Source organism: Perissodus microlepis, chromosome 20 (genome assembly GCF_051167445.1).
Source record: "Perissodus microlepis isolate ML-2025 ecotype Zambia chromosome 20, ASM5116744v1, whole genome shotgun sequence".
Lineage (NCBI taxonomy): Eukaryota > Metazoa > Chordata > Actinopteri > Cichliformes > Cichlidae > Perissodus > Perissodus microlepis.
The window spans coordinates 483,904-508,101 of NC_140480.1; the positions used below are offsets into that span (position 1 = coordinate 483,904).

General features: G+C 42.0%; 1 protein-coding gene across 2 annotated transcripts in view; it reads left to right on the forward strand.

The window, feature by feature from the left end:
* LOC146363672 (ERC protein 2) overlaps window positions 1–24,198 on the forward strand; it is a 159,425-nt gene that overhangs the window by 30,076 nt on the left and 105,151 nt on the right. For both annotated transcript variants that reach the window (XM_084918139.1, XM_084918138.1), the window contains exon 6: window positions 5,126–5,293. In XM_084918139.1, the coding sequence (XP_084774265.1) occupies window positions 5,126–5,293 (168 nt within the window). The remainder of the gene's footprint in view (window positions 1–5,125; window positions 5,294–24,198) is intronic.

Sequence of the window (24,198 nt, forward strand, 5' to 3'; positions counted from 1 at the left end):
CTCTTCCTGCCAGTGAGGGATACAGATTATTCATTTAAAACTGGTATTTGTTATTGGCAGATGAACCACAGCCGAGGTGTTGGAATTGGAAAAAGGTGGATCCCTGCTTGTAACCACCATTTATCAAATATTCAGTCCACACTTAAGTACAAAACAAAGTTATTGCAGTTAACTAAAACCGAAATAAAACTGAAACTAGTTGTAAAAAATGTTTTGGTCACCCTAAAGAAACTAACAGAAGCAATACTATGTACTTGAGAATAAAAAATAAAAAGTATATGTGAAATATTGACCTGTTGGGTGTTACCCTGCTCTATGACAGCTGGGACAGGCTCCACATGACTGTGAACTGAAAAAGTGTTATAAAATATATAAATGGGTGTATTGATGGACGGATGGGTGGGAGATATCTTACATTTTAGTCTTTGATAATTTAGTCAAATCAGTTGTCAAAACAAGCACAGGGAAGCACTGCAGCATATATTTATTGAGACAGGATGTGAGTCAAAGGTGTTGTTTTTGTGTTCTCTATAAATTTGTCTTATATGCGAAACTGAAATGAGCGAAAACACTAGTAAAACAAAATGTAATTTCATAATTAAAATGAAATAACGATGTAAAACTACAATAACGCTGGTCAGGACCAGTCACAATACATCACATCATGCAAAGTTCCTCTTGTGCTGAGGCAGTTCCTCCTCTATAGAAGGAAATACCCCAAAAAGGAGTCCTAAGAACTCCGGTGGTCCTCGGTTTGAGCTGTATGGGCATGGGAAAAAAGTACCAAACACTATAAAAATGGTCTTTAAGTGCCTTCTGTGTGTAAATAAACAGTGTAGAGTCTAAAAGTCCAGGCCTTGTTTACATTTTCTGTGTAAAGTTCTTCATACTTCCATCTGACAACGCCCCCCTATTCACACGCTCACACACTAAGCACATCAACACGCACAATTTACTTAAAACAGAAAACATCCTTTGCTCTTCGGGCGGCTCCTCTTACAGTATTTGTAACCTCCCGACATCTATTGAAGGCTTCAGTTACATCAACATGAAACTATGGATCACTTGATGCCGCTCTGTATAAATAAAAGATATATAACCTGGTGCTTATATACCAGCGGTGTGAGTTACTGTTCTCTATATATCCTCGTGGGTTTTTTGTTCACCTTTCACCAGTCTTTAATAATGCAGATATTAGTCAGCATGAAAACACCAATAGGCTGCTTAAATCCAGCTGTCTGCATTCATTCTCATTCCTTCTGCATCATATGTGTTGGTTTGTCTCGCTGCGTAAAGCACATCTCACCAAAGAGATGTTTGAATGATAACGGGTAGCATGCGAGACTTTGGTGGTCTAGCATTGTCTTCAATATTTTAGTGATGAAATTCAGACTTGGGCACATCAGTGGCTTGACAAACCTGAATTAGGCGAATATTAGGCCATAAATTGAGATGATTAGTTTCACTGCACAGGCCTTTGAATAAATTAAATCTAATGGGTGCCGTGTGGTGTATTTATAAAGGCTAGAGAGATGAAGTGAATAGCTCACACAGCTGTGTGTGGTGCACCACAGCGGGCCAAGAAGATCTTAGTTCAGGCATTAGATACATTTCATCAGACCCTTTCCTTGGGATTTAAGAGCTTTAATGGTGTGTTTTCAGTGGAAGTGACATTCAAACTTGTTTTAAGACACACACACACGTACACACACACACACACACACACACACACACACACACACACACACACACACGCGCACACACACAAATGAACATAGCTGATGGTTTGGATATGAGCTTCTGTAAAGGTCATAGATTTTTAAAGACTGAGATTGGGACAATGGAAAACATATGACGGATGTTTTTCTGATCAACCTAAGACTCTATTTGCAATATTGGACTCCCAAGTGTGTGAGTGAGAGTGCAAAGTGTTGGTGTGTCCCCAGACCTCGGCTGTGGTCTTACAGGTTTTCACTCTCTCTGGTTCTGCTGTTTTGACTGTGGTCTACTCATATAGTCCCTGTGTTGTTTATTGCGGCCCAGAGCCGACGATGGGCCCAATACCTTTGCAGATTTGCCTGCCAAAAAAACTTTTATGATGAAATGTGAGGCAGGGAAAAGGGAGGTGAGGACAAACAGTGAAACTGTTTTCTTTAAGCCTCTGTTTTACTCCGCTAACCAATTTCCAGAATCTACATTTGGCTGTCATTGCAAGCAAGAAGGAGGAATTTAATCAGAGTGTGTTTATGCATTTGTGCGTTCTGTTTGCATATTTAATTACAGATACAGTTTTGTGCCTTGAGATTTGTTGAATATACATATGTGTGCGCACGTTAGAGTAGTTACAAATTTGGGAATGAATTAATTTAAGCAAAATCCGGGGTTTGCCAAGAATTAATAGTTTTGCAACCACAGAATGTTGAAAACATATCAAGATATTTTTTTTAAATTATGGGGTGCTGAGTGAGGGACTGGAAAGTTTAAGTGGGTTTTTTTGGAGGAAGGTGGGGTGATATAGATGTGTTTTTAATTCATCAACTCAGCAGAACTTCTCAGGGCAGTCTCCAGTGTTCCCTTTAGATTTGAACGAAGCCAGACTGGACAGCAGCGGCTTTTCTACTCCTCTCCCTGACCTTTCTCTTTTTCTGCTAAAGAAATGCCACGATTACAAAACAGGATATGGTCCCTGGTGTCCGCTCGTGTAGGTAGAATCAATACCGTGGTTGTCTTGGAGACAGCAGGAGTTCTGTGTTGCATATCATCTCCCTCAAATCTGCACTGAAAGGCGCAAACCTACAATGTTATGCTTGGGGAAATGTGGGTCTGTACCAAAGACAACCTGATTTGAAGACTTCAGGGATTTCTCACACTGACACATCGCTCTGTCTCGCTGCAGGACCTGTGCCTTTAAATGGCAATAGGAAATCTCCTGGAGAGTGTGCAGCATGGTTGGAGGGATGGAGTGTTGAAAGAGAGGTGGTAGCCACAGGGGAAGAGAGCGAGAGAGAGAGGTGTTTTTGAAAGATGACACAAGGAAGAAGGGCAGCAGAAGAAAAGGAAAATTGGAGCGGAAATTGAGGGAGAAGAGAGAGGTTAATCACTGTGTGCAGTTAGCCGTCTATCATCTCAGCATGTGTGCCAGCTGATAAAGCCATACAGTATTTCCTGCTGTTGGAGTGGTAGCCAGTGAAACAGCAGTATGCCGGTGGTGTTAACATGCTCAGTCCAAATGCTGTGTCCACAACAGGCCGTACCCTATCCACCTTCATTCATTTATTACGTCCCTTGCTTTCACCCTTACTATTATCTGTCCTTTCATTTGTCCCTCCGCATCTCATCATCCAACTCTCGCTCCTTGTTTTTCCATGTACTGTGTCTCGCAGCGCTGAGTGCTTTAAGAGGGTATTAGCAGGGCGTCTGTGTAGTACTATCACAGCTTAGTGGGCCAGTGCAGGTGAGACAGCAGGGATTTCCTGTTAGGCCCCTTTGCTACATTCTTGCTAAATTGCTCCTTGCCAGGTGGAGATGGAGGGGAGGAGGTCTCTCGCTCTCTCACACACGCACATAAATGCAGTGGCAAACATGCACACACACACATAGTATGTGCATGTATACTGTACGTGCAAAGGATTGGTGATAACACCACTATTGTGCGCGCGTTTGTGTGTAAATGTGAATTTGGGAGGACAGAGCCGTTCTCAGTATTAGACTTTGGTTGTCTGCCAGAGGAGCAATATGAGATAAATACTTCGCCATCTTACACCTGGGGGTCCTGGCCTGCTTCTAATGGCACAGTGACAGGCCCCCTCTGTGTGTCTCTGGAGTGCATGGCGCACTCTCATTTTACACATGCAGGTACATAAACATATCTGCAGGGAGGAACGAACTGTGCTCCAACACAGCTGTACTTTTCAATTGTGCCTTTAGTATATCTGCTTTTTTGCTATTAACGTTTTTCTTCTGATTGCTCTCATATTATTTGTTTTGTCTTGAATTCTTGTGGTTTTAAATTTCTCTCGGCATTTGCACAATAACAAAATAGCAGTCGTTCTAGTTCTAATCATAAACCCTTGTGTGCCATTAATTTAATACACACAGTTTGTGCAACAATATTATTATACATCAGAATAATGATTTAGGTGTTACTGTTGCCTAAAGTGAAGTTAACTAACTGACTAAATCTTACCTCCAGTTGCTCCAACGCCCGTCCTCCCTTTATGAATCACAGTAAGTGCCTTGTGAAATACCTGGGAGATAAGTTTGAAAGCAAAAGAGTTTTTGCTTTAACTATTTTCACACTGTTGTGTCCAAGTAATGACTGTTAACAAGCCTTATGTTACTTCCCTTCATCTATGTGTGTGTGTGTCCTCTTGAAGTCAAATAAAACACCCCTGAAATTATACATGGGAATAAAGTGAAACTGCAGAAGAACAAACAAGGAGTCGGTTGCGTATGTCAAGTCCAATAAGTAATGCTGGAACATGCACAGGTATCTCTCATCTCACTACACTTAGCCAGACACGTCGAACTTCTATGTGAGTGTGAAGCGTGTGAGCGGTCTGATCTATGGCAGCACCGGCCCAATCACACAACACTCTCAATAACAAACGACAGGACAGGCTCCTGGCTCTTTCTCTTTCACACACACTTTGCTTCAGTCCGCAGTGGTTCAAATCATGGACATTAGGTCAGAGTTGAACTTTTACTACTTCCAAACGTCAACAAGTAAATGTGAGAAATGTCATTTCTAGCGCTGAATAATAACATGTGGGCCACCTGACCGAGAACTGGGAAAAATCACGGTGTAACATTTCTTCATCTTTTTTTGCTTCCTCTTTTCTCTACGTTTGCCTGTCAGTCACTCAGCTCTCGCTCATCGTCAAACAGTCTGCCTTAAAACTATTTTTTACAGATTACTTTGTCTGACTGTGTATGAATTCTGGATATGGTGCATACTGGTTTCTATCACCTGTCTGAAGCTTATGTCCACTTTTCTCTCTCCTGCTACTTGTCTGTTAGTGTTTGTGTTGTGCAGATGCTGCTTTCGGTGTCCCTATTGATCTGCCTTTACAGTTTTGTTATACCTGCCTATCTGCACTTAACTTCTTGTCTTGGTTAATTGTAGGTAGATGCTCTGCGAGTGCGTCTGGAGGAGAAGGAGCAGTTCCTGACCAAGAAGACCAAACAGTTGCAGGACTTGACTGATGAAAAGAGCACACTAACGGGAGAAATCAGAGACATGAAGGACATGCTGGACGTCAAGGAGAGGAAGATTAATGTCTTGCAGAAAAAAGTACGTAAAGCCAACTTTTACAGCAACACATTGCATTATTTCAAAAAGTGTAGCCTGACTTTAAATGCATATGAAACCTTTCTGTTGTGAGTTAAATTCAGTCAATTTAGAGAAAAATGCAGCACTTTGTATTATAAACTCTCTAATTATTCCTTTTATACTAAAATGAATATTTTAAAAGCTTGGAGTGGCAATAGTGCATAGTGTTGATGCTGATCCATTGAGTTCCAAGTGCTCATCAATAAATTAGAGACAGATAAAGTAAGCATCTTATTATTATTGTACAGAAAAAAGAAAAACAGACATGCTCCCACAGGAATTGATGGAGCCAAAAGGAGAATGAGTGTTGGGCCTAAACACACTCTAAAAGCACTCAAACCAATAATAATAATAATAATTCAACAGCTCCACGTGTGAGTGGATTGTAATGTAACTTAAAAAGACAACTTGCTGGACATTCTCAGCACAGAGCTCAGGCTGAGTTTTCAGGGAAAAATCCAAACAATGTGATATTTGTTCTCTCAGTGCCACTTATCTACCACTAACTCTATATCTGGACAGAAAACAAGAAACAGAAAAGGAGAAACAAGTAACTGAGCTGACATTATTGTGTTATAACACTATTGAAAAAGCTAGCTCTAACTTCCGGCTGTCTTCCACAGTGTTTTTATTCCCCAACCAGTTGCAGTAGACGGCTGCACCCTTGAATTGAATTGAAAAAGTATAAATGGCGCTGGTGTCGCAGTCATACGTGAGATACAGGACATCACTGTGCAGCATCGCAGTGTAGGCCACAATCTAGTTTTCCACATAGCTGTTTGTGTTGATGTTCATTTCCAAATTGCTATGGGGGTTGGACATTCAAACAAACACATGCAACAGGATGCTGCTGCCATTTGGCCATAATGTCAGCAGCTGTTTGTCAGCTTTAGGAGGTTTGTCATACTAAAGAAAAGAACTGTCAGAAACCTTTCAATGCCTAATCTCTCTGTTTTTAATTGTAGAAAAAGTCTAATGTCCAGTGAGTCAACGTACTTTTGTAACAAAAGAAAAAAAAAGGAAGTCATATTATGACTGGCAGTTTTATTGCTTTAAATCAGCTGAATATTTTTCTAGTTCAGTCAGCCATATTAGAAATGAAGTCTGTGATTAAACACTGAGAGCGAATCGTTGACTGACTGGAGGTTGGCTAATCAGAGTTTTCATCACTGTCTTTGAACATGTATACAGTACCTCCGTGGGTAAACTTGTACTATGCAGTAAATGGGAATGATGAATTAAAGAAACATCGTACTTTTGGTCCCAGATGCCACACATGACCCTCTCTTTCTGTTTGCACGGCATGTCTCAGAGGACTTAATGAGGATGGCTATTTAAACCGGGCTGGCGGCCACCTGTGGTGCGCATGCTGGCAGTTCCTCTATAGACCAATTACATACACATAAAGGTCTTCTCTCATCTTCCTTGTTTCCTCTCATGTCCTCAAATTAAAGGTCTCTCTCTGTCTTCTCCCTCTCTGCCACTTGCTGAGTTTAAGAAAAAGAGCACAAAAGGTCAAATAAAGTGCCATCAGGGTGTATGCGTGCATGTGATTGTTCTAAAAATATACATAATCTTTTATGTTTGTGTGACCACAATGTTTGAGGATCTTTCTGCACCGCATATAACGTGCTGTACTCCTCCCTACAGCATTGACTTAAAGCAATATGCTTGCTTTTAGCTCATCCCTGTTGCACACTCCAGTTGGGTGTGAAGTTGTTCTCTAAAAATGCCCCGTTTACTATAGCTGTTCCATTTAAATGCAAAGTGGCTACACGTCAAAAGCCCTGTAATTAGGAATGTTTCATGGTTTGCTGTGGTGCTTTGACATCAGTTTTCATCAGTACACGCTCAAACGTGGGCTTACTGCAAATGCTTTGCTTTTCCTTCGTATCATTGTGTTGATGGCTGTTTTAACACCAGCAGGGTTTTTTTTCTTCATTGAAATATGCAGAAAGCCTCCCTCTCTATCCATATCTTTGTGTTTCCTTTTCTCCTTTACAAATATTATTGCTGCAGACGTGCTCCTCATTCATCATGCCACGGTAAACTTTAAAAGGCAGAAGTTCTGCAACACCCTACAAAAAGTCAGCAGGAATATGATGAAAATGTTTGAAATATGTGTTAACGAATGAATTGAAGTGCGAAGTGACTGAGAGTGATTTGAATGAAGAAGTGTGCCAGGTATTTTAAACTGTGGCTCTCTCATTGTTTTTACATACACATAAAATAGCATTTTGATTCTACAAATAGTTTAATAAATGTATTGCAGTGTCAATTAAAAATGTACAAATTCCAGTGAATGTATTTTAAAATCGATAGCATAGCTTCACTGCAAGAAGGTTCCTGTTCCAAAATTCCTATACTCTCCCCTTAAATTCCAGTTCGATGGATGGATGGATGGGTGGATGGATGGGTGGATGGGTGGGTGGATGGATGATGGATGGATGGGTGGATGGATGGATAGATGGGTGGATGGATGGATGGATGGATGGGTGGATGGATAGATGGGTGGATGGATGGGTGGATGGATGGATGGATGAATGGATGGATGGGTGGATGGATGGATGGATGAATGGATGGATGGATGGGTGGATGGATGGGTGGATGGGTGGGTGGATGGATGGATGATGGATGGATGGGTGGATGGATGGATAGATGGGTGGATGGATGGATGGATGGATAGATGGGTGGATGATGGATGGATGGATGGATGAATGGATGGATGGATGGATGGGTGGATGGATGAATGGATGGATGGATGGGTGGATGATGGATGGATGGGTGGATGGATGGATAGATGGGTGGATGATGGATGGATGGATGGATGGATGGGTGGGTGGGTGGATGGATGGATGGATGGGTGGGTGGGTGGATGAATGGGTGGATGGATGGATGGATGGATTGATGGATGGATGGATGGGTGGATGGATGATGGATAGATGGGTGGATGGGTGGATGGATGGATGGATGGGTGGATGGATGGGTGGATGGGTGGATGGATGGGTGGATGGATGGATAGATAGATGGGTGGATGGATAGATGGATGGGTGGATGGATGGATGGATGGATAGATGGGTGGATGGATGGATGGATGGATGGATGGATGGGTGGATGGATGGATAGATGGGTGGATGATGGATGGATGGATGGGTGGGTGGGTGGATGGATGGATGGATGGCTGGATGGATAGATGGGTGGATGATGGATGGGTGGATGGATGGATGGATGGATGATGGATGGATGGATGGGTGGATGGGTGGATGGATGATGGATGGATGGATGGGTGGATGGATGGATGGATGGATGGGTGGATGGGTGGGTGGATGGATGGATGGATGGGTGGTTGGATGGATGGGTGGATGGATGGGTGGATGGGTGGGTGGATGGATGGGTGGGTGGATGGATGGGTGGATGGATGGGTGGATGGGTGGGTGGATGGATGGGTGGATGGATGGGTGGATGGGTGGGTGGGTGATTTCCTGTGAAATTAAATAGCTCACATTTGGCTGCTTAGCACTAAAACAGTTTGACAGCACAGTGAGTGTCTTGGTTGTGAGTATTTCCATCCTTGACTCAAAGAAAACCTTTGTTGTTGACAAAGTGGTTCCTGTGTGTGTGGTGACAAATAAGTCCAGTAAATTGTTCTTTTTCCGTTATTGTTGTCATTGTTTGTTTTCTGTCTCCAACACCTTTCTGTCTTTCAGTTTTAAAGCCCCTCGTCCACTTGAATTTAAGCACCTATCACGGGCTGTTCTTTCTATTCCTTCTAGTTGTTCAGCTGGAAAGCATCACATACTCTTGATACTCGTCTTTAACTGAATGTAGCCCTTCCTTTCTAAAACGAACTCTTCATTTTCTACTCTCTGCCATCGTTTTTTTGGGTTTTCTCTTTGTGCGTTGTAGTTATTTTCACGTTGTCTTTCTTTAGTTTAAAGTCATAATTTCTTCAGTATAGGTTATCTTCTTCTTTCTTTTTCTGTGCTTTGCTTCTCCAACTGGAAAGCCTGTGCAATGCTCTGAATGTCTTTCTTCTCTTGGAAATAGGCCTTTCTCAACATTGCTGTCTCATCCTTTTCTATCTTAAAAGACTTAATATCATCAATCATCTCATTGTTTTCACCATGCAAAGCCCTCCATAAGTGCATCCTTGGTTCTTTGTTCAAAGTGGGGTTTTGTTTTCATGTCCAGTTTCTCCAGCTGGAAAACTTCCCTCATCATTTGAAAGTCTGACTTTTCTTGTAGGCCGCTCTTGCCATGACCATCTTCTTTCTTTTTATGTTGAATGTCTTCCTGCTAAAGACCACTCTTGAGTCCTCTCCTAAAGGCTTTTCTTTCTTCTTCTGTGTCCTCCCTCGCCAGCTGGAAGACATTCCTTGTCTCATAAGACTGTGAGCTCAATGTTGAGTGCACTTTGACTTTGGGTTCACTTTCAGATTTTCAATTTCTGGCCTTTCTTTGCTTTTTCATCTCCGGCTCCTCTTTCATCTTGTTTATCTTCGCCTCTTTGCACAAAGGTTTCTTCCGTGTCTCTTTTTCCAGGTAGACGTGATAGTTTGCCTACTTTTTAAGAGGTTTCTGAAATGGCAAGGACATTTTTGCCAACTTTTTGCTTGTGAAGCACAGCATGTCATTGAAATTCTTTTAGAAGCACAAAAGGGCTGAATTGGTTGGTTGTCTCTACCAGAGTTTTGCAGTTTAATCCAGTCAAGCTATTTTGTATTTGCTTGTTTGGTTGAGTTTTTTTGGCTTTGGTGTATGTTTGGGGAAGGGTCAACCAAACGGCTATTTACTCAGTTTAATTCAGTTTATATAGTGCAGGCCACAACAACAGTCATATTCACGGTGTTTTAAATTTAAGGTAAAATCCCTACAGTGTTAGAGAGAAAAGCCCAATGAGCATGCACTTGGCAGCCATCAAGAGAAAGAACAGGAAGAGACCTCTGGTAGAACAGGCCTCATGGAGGTGCTGTCCATCTGCTGCAGCTGGTCGAGACATGAGAGAAAAGCACAGAGAGATGGAAACAAGACACAAGAGTAACGCTTGGCAAGATGGTGAGAGCAGTGAGCACAGACCAAGAACATGCAGCATCTGCCAACCAAGTTAAAGAAGAAAGGTAATGGCATGTAATAGTGATACAGTGCATAACAGTGTGCATAACGGGGGGGGGGTCTCATTATCATGGTCTGCAACAATCTTTTTTTGCCAGGGTTTACAGCAAAGGTTTTCCAGCAAAACGTGTTGTAATGATCTGATCTGTACAAGGTACTTTTGTGCCGCAGGTCGGTGTAGGTGATATGTTGGAGTTACGCTGAAGGGGGGAAATTATTGGGTCACTAACTTGTGTATTAACTTTCCAACTATTTTAGCTTATGACGAAGATACAAAAGTGCAAAGTAACATCCAGAAACAGCCACCCACTTCCTCGGGCCTGACTTCAGTTAAGATGGGGAACTGAAAACTGGGAGCCAGTGTGAGTGATGGCATGGGGTTGTATTCATGCATATGGTGTGAAAAACGTCCGCACCACTATCATGGCTGTTAGTGCTTTGAAGGTGAAACCTTTTTGTAGATGAAGACTCTAAAACGGCTTGTACCCAAGGTCGTTTGTAGGATGTTGTTAAAAGATGTGATGCAACAGAAGAGTAAATGTTGCACTTTTTCTGAAACTGATTGCTGACATTAAATACAAATTCAATGAATTTAATTAAAAACAAAAGAAAGAAAAAGAAAGAACTCCGTTCCAGTGTTTCTGTAATTTACATGGTTTTTAAACTGGTGTGTTCTGTTGCCAGAAAGCCTTGACAGATGTGACTGTATGTGTTTGTGTGGCTAAATAACCCCAAAGAGAAAATGTGGTCTTTGGGAGAACCAGCCGTGTCATGTGACTAATCCTTTTATGGTAATATTTTTAAAAAGATATCTTAATGTTGTTGCTATCTGGGTCACATTTTTAAGTGGAATGGAAATGCTAGTCATGATCTCTAGATATGTTTCCTTTGAAACGTGCACTTCTTTGACTAACTTTGTGCGCACTGTAACCACTCTGTAAACTGACCATTTCGTACTGATTTGTTTCCCAAATTTCCCGTTTCCCAGCAGGCTTGGGCTATAACTTACAGATCTGTATACAAGAGGAAAGACAGGAGTGTGGCTCGTTTCCTTACCAGTCTTATCCTGTTGGAGTTATTTCGCCACCCCCACACCCCCACACCCCCAGCTGTGTTTGGAGACTTCTCAGTGTTGAATAAAGTTTTTTTCTTTTTTTCTGTGAAAGATAACTCTATCTAAAAAACGTGGGGTTACATTTCCCTCACTAGGGACATTTTGATATGACAAACTGCACAGTTGGAGAAAAGAAAAAAACATCATGAGAATATTATTTCAATAACTAAACCATGTGCTGTGTACAAGCACTGTTTTTACTTTCATGACACGATGTAATGAGGTTTAGATTAAATCTTATGGAAAGTGCCAAGCCTCTTCATAAAATTTTCAGCTTCCAATGAGTCAACTAAACAGATTTCAGAGAGCTATTAATCTCTCATATATGTTCCCCCGCTGATGAAAAGAGCTTTGAGGGTTCAGATGATGCATCTGTTTTATTGCGACAGGCTCTCTGTCTTCACTGCAAACAGCACCCGCCACCCAGAGAGCTGGTGAGAAAGATAAAGGCTGATGACAGGTCAACTGGTGCATGATATTGGATTCCTGTGTGGGTCAGTGTGTCGTTGTATCTAAGAGCAAGAACAGCCTGTTGGATGTGAGTGTAATACGATACGGACGGGAGGAAGCTGAGAATACGAATGTAAATGAAAACAGGACAACAGGTTTGCGGCATCAGTCTCGTTTACACGCATGTTCTTCGTTGCAGTTTAGCGTCCTTTGATTTGCCCCGCCCTCTCCTGTGTTATCTTGGATTTTTGAATAATTACTGTTTTCTTGCAGTTTTTCTTTTCTGTGGAATTTCTGGTTTAGTTTTCATCTAAACATACTAATTAATGACATATTTAGCTTTCCTCAACAGATTTATTGGTTTCATTTTATGTATTAATTAACAACTTCATAAAGATGCAGTAAAGCCATGTTTATATCTGTGAGGCCCTTTTGAATTTGATATTTAAGGGTTTCTGACATGTGGTGCATTTTTACCCCCTTTTTTAAAATGATTACACAGACGTTGCGACACAGACTAGCTTAAATTGCAGTTTGTGCCATTACTGCCTTGTTCTCTGTTTCAAGAGAGTGAGAGGAATTTTCTCTTGCTGGCATCGACATGGATGTTCACCATGAATTATTGCATGGTACCATGATGTCACTGCTATAGTTTGAGCCCCGGAGTGATTTTAATAGCAAGAGGCTTAATTTAACTAAAAATAATGAGGAAACGGTCTTTGAATGACAAAAAAAGTTGTGTGGGCATTTTGGTCTTGTGTATCATGCAGAACAGTGGAAGCTCTGTTCAAGCCCTTGGTCTATGAGACCATGACCAATGCATAATGATGCATTTATTTATTTATTTTTTCATTTTTGGTTCTTTTTTTTTCTTCCTCTTTCTCTGAGGGGGTAGGGCTGTGGGAGGTACATATGCATGGCCGGTTGTGGTGTGGTTTTGGCTTACATATGTTATTCATGTTCAAACATTGTGGTCATCTCAATCCATATTCATGCTTTTAAAAAGGCTGTCTGTATGCATGGAAGTATAGTATCCCCTATCATGTTGCCTCCTATAGCAACCACAGGCAGGGAGGTTCGATTACATGTGCTGCAGACCGAGCACAATGTGTGAATGTTTGTGCGTCTATATGGAAGGATGCCGTGTACACAAGGGCCCCTCTTATAGCTATTATAGTGTTTAGCAGGTCTCGCTCAGACATTCTCAGGGGAACCAACCTCTGTTTGAGTGGATCCTCTGCCAGACCCTTTCAGCACTTGCTCTGGTCTGGTGTCATCACTGGCTCTGGCCTGGTTTCATCAACATGGCTAGCCCTTTGATTGTGAAGAAAAGTAGAGAGAGAAAGAGATTGATATGAAGATAAATCGAGTTGTCCCCTGGCCTTATGCATTTCTTCTTTTTCCTCCCCCACTCAGCTCTCAGCTCACTGTCTCTCTGGAGCAATTGTTCTTCTGTCTTGAATGTTTTATCGTTAATGAGCTTTCACATTGGTTGAAAGATTTTAATTTTAATGTCTGTTGTTGTAATGTCTTCTACATTTTACACCTTTTGTACCCACATAGATATTTCCCAAAACAACCTTCAGTGTTCCACTTTCTCTCTTTGCCGTTTCTCCTCCCAAATATTTTATACATCGTCCCAACACACTAGTACTGTTGAGTGTGATGCATATGGATAGCAAGAGGAAATGCTGCATGTTGATAGAAGGAAAATATTAGTCCAGCATTGACACAGTGTTTATTGTGTGTGTGTGTGTAGGTGTGTGCGTTTTTGTTACATCTTAACAGGCTTTTTCCGCGTCCACCAACCTTGTCGAGACCAGTAGTTCTCATGGGGGCCAAAGCCTGGTCCTAATGAAGGGGTTAGGGTTTGGGTGAGGCTGTCCACAGTGAAATGTCAGTGCAACTTGACAAGAATAGCTGTGCTGACCTTGGAAGTGAAGACAGTTTTGGAAAGTGAGGGCGTTTTGACTGGTTGTCCCTCTTGGACAGACCTTTTGGCCTTTGAGACAAAGGCTGTTTTAGGCTTAAGAGTTTTTTTAGAGTTGAGGTGAGAATTAGGTGTATTTCACGGCCAAGGGAAGAGTTTGAATTGGTCCTTTTGTTGTCGTGGTTGCAGTTGGGCTAGGGTAGTTAAATAGCTAAACAGACAAACAGATGTGTGCATCTGATTATCACTGAGCATGTCAAACAGTTACCTTTTCTAACCTTGTTAACAAAACAGTGATAACAAGTGTGTCTTTTTTAAAATGATGAGACACATCATCAGTGATGTTGAGGTCATTGTGTCTTTTAAAATGAGTCACCCTCTCGTAGGTGACCCAGGGAGGTATAGGCCCTGACTGGTACCCCAACTCCAAATTAGATATCTTGATAGTCACATGGTGGCTTCAGTTACAGGTTTGAGCGTGTTGAAGACTAAGTATACTGCAAAATCCTTACTTTACACCTCTACAAGTTCACAGTGCATCTCACAGCTTCACTTACCTTTAACTGTTCCCCCGTTGCTGCATGTGTTTCCTCTCGTTTTCTTCTTCTGTGCTCTGTTCCCAGGTGAATTTTAGTATAATTAGTTGCTTGGAGGGCTCAGACGTGATTAAAATGTCTATCTGGAGTGATGCTAACACATTGTGCTCTGGAAACTTTAGTTGCCTGCCCAAATCAACTTGCAGCTGTTGAGGTGAGGCCACGTAGAGGAGGGCTGCCATTGTTAATAAGCGCTTTCAATTAAAACAGGTTATTATGTCTGGTGACACTTTGGTGTAAGATCAGCCCTTAATACTGATGGAAACTTGTCCACAGGTTTTGATATAGAAATCTAAAAAGGGTTGAAAGTTGTCATCTTTTGGTACTCTTTCTTAACAAGTAGATTTTCTAATCCAAGCCAGGAAGCGTCGCTTATTTTAGAAAGTTTTATATTTACCGTTTGAACTGCTTTTTTTGTCATGTCAACAGTACAAGCCAAATATATTCCATTAAAAAAACAAAATCAGCTCTTCTTACTGCTAAACACACATAATAGTGCGATGTGCCAAAGCAAAGATATATTCCTGATTCTCGGGGGATAAAAGGGGTAAAAGGTGTTCCAGCAGGTCTGTTGGAAGACCTCTGATTACACCGGCTACATGCCAGTCAGTTTGCTCGTCTGTTTTACAGTATATGCCTTTGCTGCACACATCTGTAGGATTCTGTGTACGTATTCCAGGTGAGTGCTTGTGTGTGCAGCAGCTCAGAGATCCGTGCAGATAACTCTTCACATCTACGTTCATGCTCCTGCTTTAGTGTGTGTGATCTTGATAGATCTGTGATGAGGCCACCAATGCCTTTCATCCTAATGGATTCCAGCTGACCAATCACAGCGCAGAGACACGGCTGCAGATAAGCCCATCGTAGCTGGGGAGGTTCTGGTAAACTGCCTGTGATAGGCCTCCCTGTATCCCCCTCTGTTCCTATCAGCAATCAGCCAGGGTTAATGGTGAGAGCCTGAGGCTGGCTGATTGGAGCCAGGCTACACATCAGTCAAGACAACCCTAGCATCGGGCCATATGTCAGCCCCCAGCTATTCCAGTCCATCTTTTTCCTGACCACAAATACATACTTCAGTTCAAGTAATCAAATGTGTTTGATGATTCTCCAACTCAATGAAGAGCTCAAATCTGACTGTATCATGATGATGACACGCTATCACTCACGCTGACCGGCTTCAACCAAAGTTGCTGGCAGTCCAGTGTTAGTGTGTCATAGCATCTAAGACAGGCACTTAAAATGAATGCCTAATACTATCAGGAGAAAATGGGTCAAACTTTGACCACTTGGAGTTGAATTATACGACTGTACACTGTATTTCACTTGTCTGACCAGATCACTGTAAAGTGGGCCTGGGTCAGAAGCCACAGGTGGAGACAGCTGCTGTGCTCCCCGCCGGGTGGCCAGTCTTTCTTCCTTTCTTTCTTCCTTTGTTTCTTTCTTTCTGATCAAAGGACGGCCATTGCCTCCCTCCAAAGTGAAGAAAAAGAAAAGATTTAATACTAATGGTGCTGGGAGCAGAGGACTAAAGCATCGGGGTAATTACCCAGCAATCATTGCAGCATTCCACAGCTGAGGGGGGCAGAGATAGGGTCTTGAGTCTAAAGATCGTGGACGTGGATCAACTTGGCCAACGCACACAGACACATTCACATACGGCCTAGCTTGCACAAGTGCAGTCTGTCTTCATTGAACCACTCTGGGTCTGCAGGAGTCTCTCCCTGCTCACTTTGCTATTTGGTCAACCAGAATAAATCAGTGGGAAAACAATGCTTGCTTCGTCTTTCTGTCTGCATCTCCGTCATTCCCTTTGTCTGCAGGTCGGTGGGTGTTGTATCTCTACACGTGTGTGGGTTCATGTCTAATTGATATGTATGAATGCACGTGGAAGGTTTCTGAGTGAATTACTTTCTGGAAGAATGCGCGGAGAGAGGGGGAGGACGTCTACTTGTCAAATGTGTAAATGTTATATGTAGCCCCCATTGCCTGACCCCAGCCCAACATTCGTGATAATAATCACAACCTGATTGTGTGCCTGTATTCTTCAGAGGCTGGAACTGTATGCTCAGAATAAGCCACATGTTACAATGAAAGTCCAGAACTATACAAGTGGATATGATTTCCTGCTTCGTTGGGTATGTATTCAAATCAAAGTGTCTTTGCACAAGCTCTACACAAACAGTAGACCTCGTATATTAGGCTACTTGAATATTCTATAAATGTTGCCATTGTTTGGATGCATCTGTTACTTTGCGTCAGTGTCAATGTCGAAACAGTCTAAAGAGGTGTTTGTAGTTCAGATAGGCTGTGTGTTATATCTGCAGAACAAGCCTCTCTACTTTTAGCCAACAAGCAAAGTTAAAATAACTGTAAACCATTGCCTTTTATCCATCTCACAGCTGCCCTCATTTGTTCCCAAGATCTTATCTGAAATTACTCAGACCCCTATTATAATTTTGTGTGCACGCACTTTTCCCCCCAATTGGTAGGTCGAGGTGGTGGGAGGTTAAATATTTAATTCCTAACGTTTTTTTTGTTGTTGTTTTTTTCCTCTCTAACTGGCTTTTCAATTATAAGCTCTAGTGAAGCAGAAACGCTTACGCTTTGGCTACTTTATTATACATGTTTTACTCTGGAGACTGTTGTTCAGTGTGGCCTCTTTGTCCAAATTCTTTTTTTCGACCTATTTAACATAATATCTGACCAGAAAATTTGTGGGAGTTCTGCCTTAACCTAGTTCATGTATTGAGGTCATTTTATGCTCATTTAGAGGTTACCAATTTTATTTAGTGCCTGTGCTTTAACAGAAGCCCTTTCTTTCATGTTCAGAAAACATATTTTCTTCTCTCTCATGCTGTTCATTAATGCAGCGCCTTCTGTGGACAACACAGTTTCAGCTCCTGTCCCTTCAAGACCGCGCTCCCTCTGAAAAGCCCAATTTGCTGTTATTGGTCAGCTGGTCTGGTGAAAAAAGAAAAGAAACGGGTAAAAGGAAACATGCTTTTGTTACCACAGCTTCTGTGAGTACAGGCATATCTCTTTAAGAACTTTCTGTAAGGAAAGAAAAAAGGAGGTTGAACCAGAATTGGACTCCTGCATACACCCCTTTATGTGTTCATGCATTTCCAAAATTACTTGCAGTATGACCAGCTACTCTTTTTTTTCATATGTAGATTTTACAAAAAGTTAAAATGCAGGTATCCAAACACACCCTTTGTTTATTGCTTGGACAATGTCTTCCACCCCATGCATGAAGCTGTTGCAGAAGTGGAGAGCTCATTCAGTGCCAGACTGCTGCATGCTAGGTGCACAGACGAGTGTTATCGCAGGTCCTTTCTCCCAGCAGCTGTTCGACTGTTGGACTTTATTCTTTGCTTTTTTGGGAAACTGCATGCTCCATCTGCCTGTCACTTTGCTGCTGGAACACTTGAATTTCCCAAATGAGGGACACTAAATGATATTCCTATCTTCTAAAATATAATATGACCTCTTAAATGACCTCATACAATGAGAGTTGCTTGCTTGTAAACATATAGAAAGTAGCCTTGAATTATAAGGGTTTTTATGTATTCTTGCTTGTCTGTGAGCACAAAGTGAATGTCTGTCTACATTTGTGTATGTTTACGTGCCTTTGTGGCTGCATACAAATGAGAGCATATGTTTCTCTAAAGAACACAGAGCACCTTTGTATTTGTGAGCAGTCACTGGTGGTAAGAAGCAGAATGAATGTTGGGGTAATGGCGAGGAAGCTTCTGTAAGAGTTACAATCCGTAGTTGTAATCGTAGTGAAACCCGTAGAGAATTCTGTCTCTTTCGCTTGCTTCCAGTTGCATTTCAGCTGGTTTTTTATTCTTGGCTCTGCCTGCTTGTCTGCCTCTGCATGCTCCTTTTTGGTCTCATGGCATTGCCGAGCACTGACACGAAGTCACATGCAAGCACACAGTAGCAGAACACGTTTGTGCAATTAGCTAAGCTCTCTTCTGCAGCCAAGTGTTGGACAACACATCAAAAGAGCTAAAAAAAAATCTGTTTGCATTATTTAATTAAGTAGTAACAACATTGTTTAACAGCTGTTTTTCTTGTTTCTCTGTAATAACTTTACTTTTATAGCCATTTATTACTAATAAATGTGTAATTATATATACAAATGTTATTCTCCTGTTCACAAATGCAAGGTTGGAAAAGAATATTAGAAATACTTTTCCTCTAAAGCCTAGGTGGTCGAGATATACCTCTTCATACACATGGACAGTGTCATTTGCTCTCTTTGATGTGCAGCAGTACATTAGCAAAATTAAAAATAAATGACTTGAATTTTTCCTCATTAAGCAAAGTGTGGATGATTCCAGAACCTGAGCATCACACTTCACCTAACTCCTCTCTGGGGCACCACTCGTCTTGGACGTCATTGTGCTTTGCCGTTACGGTCGATAACCAATAATGAATCTTCAAGCAGAGCTGCACAACATTAGGAACGACATCCGATGGGAATCTGGGAAAGGTGTTGAAGGTCACTGTGTCGTGTTGGCGTTCACATTCTCAGCCATACGCCTCAGTACTGGTGAATCTGCTGTTAGGGAATGGTGGTAATTTCCTTTTCTGCATTGTTGATGCTTCCTGGTATTGCTGCCAAAAGTAAAATGAAGCAGTGTTTTGAGTGTTCGTGGATTTCCAGGTTGTGTAGGTAAAATCTGAAGCCAGAGAAGACATTATGTCCTTTGTGTCACTCTGCTCTGTAAAGGGAAGGTAAACAAGATAACATACTGTATATACACACTTCAAAGAACTTAGTGGTAATAGATCACACAGTTGAAAGCAAATCCCTGACATTAAATCTAAATGATCCGTTCCAAATTAAACAGGGAACTTATGACGGCATATTACCACATGGAGGCGCCAACATACATATTATCGGTCTTTCCATTCTGCCAGTTTTGCCCATGTTGTTGCATTTCATAGACAGAGATGGGGGGTGATGGTGGGACATGGGTTAAATGAAGTGCAAGCACACCCACCTCACGCTGAAAAGGTCACCGTGTTCCCTGTTCTTCATGACATAGGCTGTGTTTCTCTTTGAAGAGCCGTGTCTGAGTGCTCAGAAGCAGGAAGGAGCCCTTTATTAATCCAGGAATCAACAGCCTTTGATGGCTGGAGATGGGAACAATATGCGTGCGCACACATTTAAGCATACACTACCATGGCTGCGTGTGATTGCGGAGTGCTTGACATAGCAGTATGATATTTCCAGCGTGTAGATGTCCGTACTGTTTCTGTTTAACGGTGACCTAGATTTCTCTAGAGGAATACGCGTACAGTTACTGCATGTTGTTCACTTTGCTTTTATTGCCGCTCTATGTTTTTGCTTGTGTGTGTGTGTGTTTGAGCATATGAAAGCATGCGCGCATGGATGTCAGCGCCAGGATCTTTGGGTTTTACAGTTGTCGCCGTCATATTTTCAGAGGCGATGACAAGTAAGTTGCCTTTCAAAAAGTGCACCCAATTATTGTTTGGTATTTTTATTGGTACAAAAGTGTTTTAAAAATACAAATGATTGTATTTTTATGGTGGTCACACTCCACCCTGGTCTCCTTTGTGTTCTGGAGAAATGATTCCTCTGGCAGCCACAGAGTTCTAGTTCTTAGTTGGCTGGACGACAGACGGGTCAACCGGGTTTGTGGTTCTCCTCCGGAACAAGCTGCTTTTAGATGACCATTTTTTGCCAGAGACGCAGAGCCTGATACTTCTTTCCCGTTACTTTAGAACTCAGCTTGTGTTAATTATATTTAACAGACTACAACTGTAATGCAAAAACACGGTTCCCAGCGGATTTGCAAGAACAGCGAACAAATGGAATAAAGTGCTTTGCTGTGTTTCATTTTTTTAGCTGCGTGTTTGAACTCCAACTATCAATAGCATCTTCAGAGTCAAGGTCAGTGATAGGTATACATCAGCACTCCCACTTTTAATGAGAACCTATTCCTGCAATATCAGCTTTTTGATAAATTTATCAGAGTCAAAACAGCGTGGCTGTAAAAAGCAGAGCGCCGTGTGTGTGGGAGATGCCTGAGACAGACGTCATGGTTTCTCAAGAGGATACACACTTAATGAAACGGAGAGTCCACATCGCAGTGCCTGGTCTGGAAGATGGCTGTTGTAGGTGGTCCGCTTGCATGGGGAGGTGTGTTTGGTTGGAGAATGGTATGACATATGCCCAATAGTTCAGTGATAAAAGGCTTCAGTATGTGTGTGTGTGTGTGCATGCACGTGTGTGTGTGTGCGTGTGCATGCACGTGTGTGTGTGTGTGTGTGCGCGCGTGTGCATGCACGTGTGTGTGTGTGTGTGCATGCACGTGTGTGTGTGTGTGTGCGCGCGTGTGCATGCACGTGTGTGTGTGTGTGTGTGCGCGTGTGCATGCACGTGTGTGTGTGTGTGTGCGTGTGCACGCACGTGTGTGTGCATGAAAGGAAGAGAAAGAGAGATGCGGGAGTTTAGTTTGAGGTCGCCTCATGCACAGGGAGATAAAATGAGCGACTGCTGTTCTCATCATAACAACCGAGCTACTGGAAGAGAGGCCCCCTCTCTCCCGAAAAGGCACACAGCTGCCCTGCTTCTCGCCTGTCCACACAGGACATTTCTCCTAAGAGTGCGCGATTGAAGTTTGAGAATTCTGATAGAATTCCTTGCCCTCTTTCCCATATCCGCGATTCGCTCGGCTTATTTTGATCCGCTGCTATAAGGTTTAAGTTGCCTCTAATGTTTTTCTGCACAATTTCACAGCGGGCCAAGCGACGAGGCTAAATATTTCATTGAGCGGTTGTTATTTTGTAGGACCAGGCCAAAGCAAACTTAAGACTGGTGAAGAATGTAATCATTTATCTAAGGACCAGGGGTGACACGCTCAATTTGGCCTAAAATAGGGCTCTATGTAGCCCACAGGGACAAGGGTGTGCATGAGTGCATGTGTACTGTATGTTTTGGTGTGTGCGTTTGACAACAAGGCCACTGAGTCCCTACAACCAGAGGCCACAAAGTTTGTTTTCATGTATTTCCTCCTTTATTTCTTGCATTTTGTTACAGTGTTAAGTCTCGAATAATCTGTCAGCCTTGACCATGAATTGTGTATTTGTTGCTTTGACTTGCGTGCACTTACATCCCAGTTAAGTGAAGTAAATAAAAGTACTTCTTTGGTCCATTCATTTCAAATGAGAGAAACATGAAAGAATGAATGGAGCAACCCATATACCCATGGCAATCATGAATTACTGGGAACTTTATCTAAGTCTGGTAGTGTGAAGCTTTCCCATCATTCCCTGAAGGCTCTAATGTTTCTATCGGTCGTGGACTAACCTACCAGAGCCTTTAGCTTGGTTGTGTAATGACTGTTATTAACCTATCAAGATCAGCCGAGGGGTCTTGGCTGCGTTTTCCAGCCCCTTCTATCACTTTCCCTCAAGTTCCAAAACCAAGATGGCTCCCTTAAATCTTCACTCTTGCCCTCCAGGGAGCAGAAAACACCAAAGTCTAGTCTAATTGGATTCATTTGTAAAATAGCTGCAGAGATTTGAACATTATCTATCTATGCACCCATGACTGGAATGCAACTTTTTTTTTACCCTGCCACTTTTGCAGTAAAACTGTGGTCTCTTGGTGGCCCGGAGGGCTTTTGAAAAATTGGAATCTCATGTTCATTAAACAACGAATCCCTTTTGCTGTACAACGGTGAGGGTTAGGCTTACAAGCCCTGATCTGAGAATGGATCACTTGGGTCAGTTGTGTTATTAATTCATTGCAGCGGTGAGGGAATGGGACACTTTGTCTGTTGAAAACAAAAAAAACTACTAAAGAAGAAGAACTTAATCTTTTTTTCATGATAATCATATTAATCCAGAATTCAAGGGAATATCAGATGTGCTTGTACAAGTCACTGTCACCATATTAACATGCATTATCACCAGATGTCCCTTTGAAACTAATTTGTAGACCTCTGGAGTCTCATTGCATGGCAGTGCATCCTGCTCCAGCTGCATCTGTTAGTGTTTTGTTTTGGTACAGCTCAGAGCGTTTTGTGTTTGTGTGCTTTTGTGTGTGTGCGTCTGTGCTTTTGTTCTGTTCTGCAGATGTTCATCAGATAAAGGCTATTACACCACCACTTTAGCAACATGAGGTTAACTGCAAAAAGGCAGATGTCCTGCAAGTCAATGGGCGAAATTAACTCTTAGTATAAAACTACTAAACTGATAAAGCGGATGTTGTTAATGCCACACTGTCTGTTTGACATAGATTCAAGGAATGGGAGTTGCTGTCCACTCTACTCTCTGGCCACTTTGTTAGGTACACCTTACATTACACAAATTCAACAAGGTGCTGTAAGCATTTCTCAGAGATTTTGTTTCTTGCTGTCATGTGAGCACCACAGTCGATCCATGGTGCAGATCTCTCATTACACCACACGTCTAAGGTGACTGTACAGGGGGCTGAGAGGGTCCAAGTGTGCCAAAAAAATATCCCCCACACCTCTACTGGCCTGAACTCTTGATAAGCACCGGATGAACGCTTTCATGATTTTTAAGACAAATTCTGAACCCGTCATCCAAATGTCACAGCAGAAATGGAAACTCATTCAGGCACTTTCCCCCCAATCTTCTATTTTCCAGTTTTTGTGAGCCCATGTTAATTACAGCCTCAATTTCCTGTTCCTAGGTGACAGGAACGGTGCACGGTGGTCTTCTGCCATCGTAGCCAGTCTGCTTGAAGGAGATGCTCTTTTGCGTACCTTGGTTGCAACGAGTGATTATTTGAGTTATTTTGCTTTCTTGTCAGCTGGAAGCAGTCTGTTCATTCTTCTTTGACCTTTATGCCATGGGGACTGCCATTCACTGCCTATTTTCTCTTTGTCAGATAATTCTCTGTGAACCCTAGAGATGGCTGGGTGGGAAAATCCCAGTAGACCAGCAGTTTCTCAAATACTCACACCAGTCTGCCTGGCACCAAAAACAATGCTAAGTCACTAAAATCAACTTCCCCATTCTAATGCTCAGTTTGAACATCGGAGTGGGGTTGTCTCGATGCCTATATGCCTTAATGCAATGAGTTGCTGCCATGCAATTGGCTTAGATATTTGTGTTAATAAGCAGGTGAAAAGCTAATAAAGTGACTGAGGGTGGATTTCACCAAACAGCGTGACAGTACAAATACAGCAGCAACAAAAACACTATTATAATTGCATAAATAGGTGTGTTTACACTGCTCCAGATGCAAAAATGTATTTTTAAGTTTTACTGATGATTAAAAATTACAACAGAAGTTTTGACAGTGGTGTCTGATAGTGGGCCAGACCCTGTAAAAGCTCAGGACACAAATACAGCAAGAAACTGTAGAAATGACAGAAAACCATCTGCAAAACTTGTTCTACACACAGTAATATAAAGAAAAAAGATATTTATGTGATACAAGTGACAAGAAACACAAGAGCTGTGGTGCAGTAGATTAAAACATAGAATAATATAAGTATTCCACAGCCACAGAGAAGTGCACTGGTGTTTTTACTGTTTCAATAGACAGACATACAATAAATGTATTTGCACGCTGTGCTTCCATCTATAATTCTTGTGATGCAAACTGCTATATCGAGGCTTTCACTGCTGCTTGTCTCTGAGACGTCAC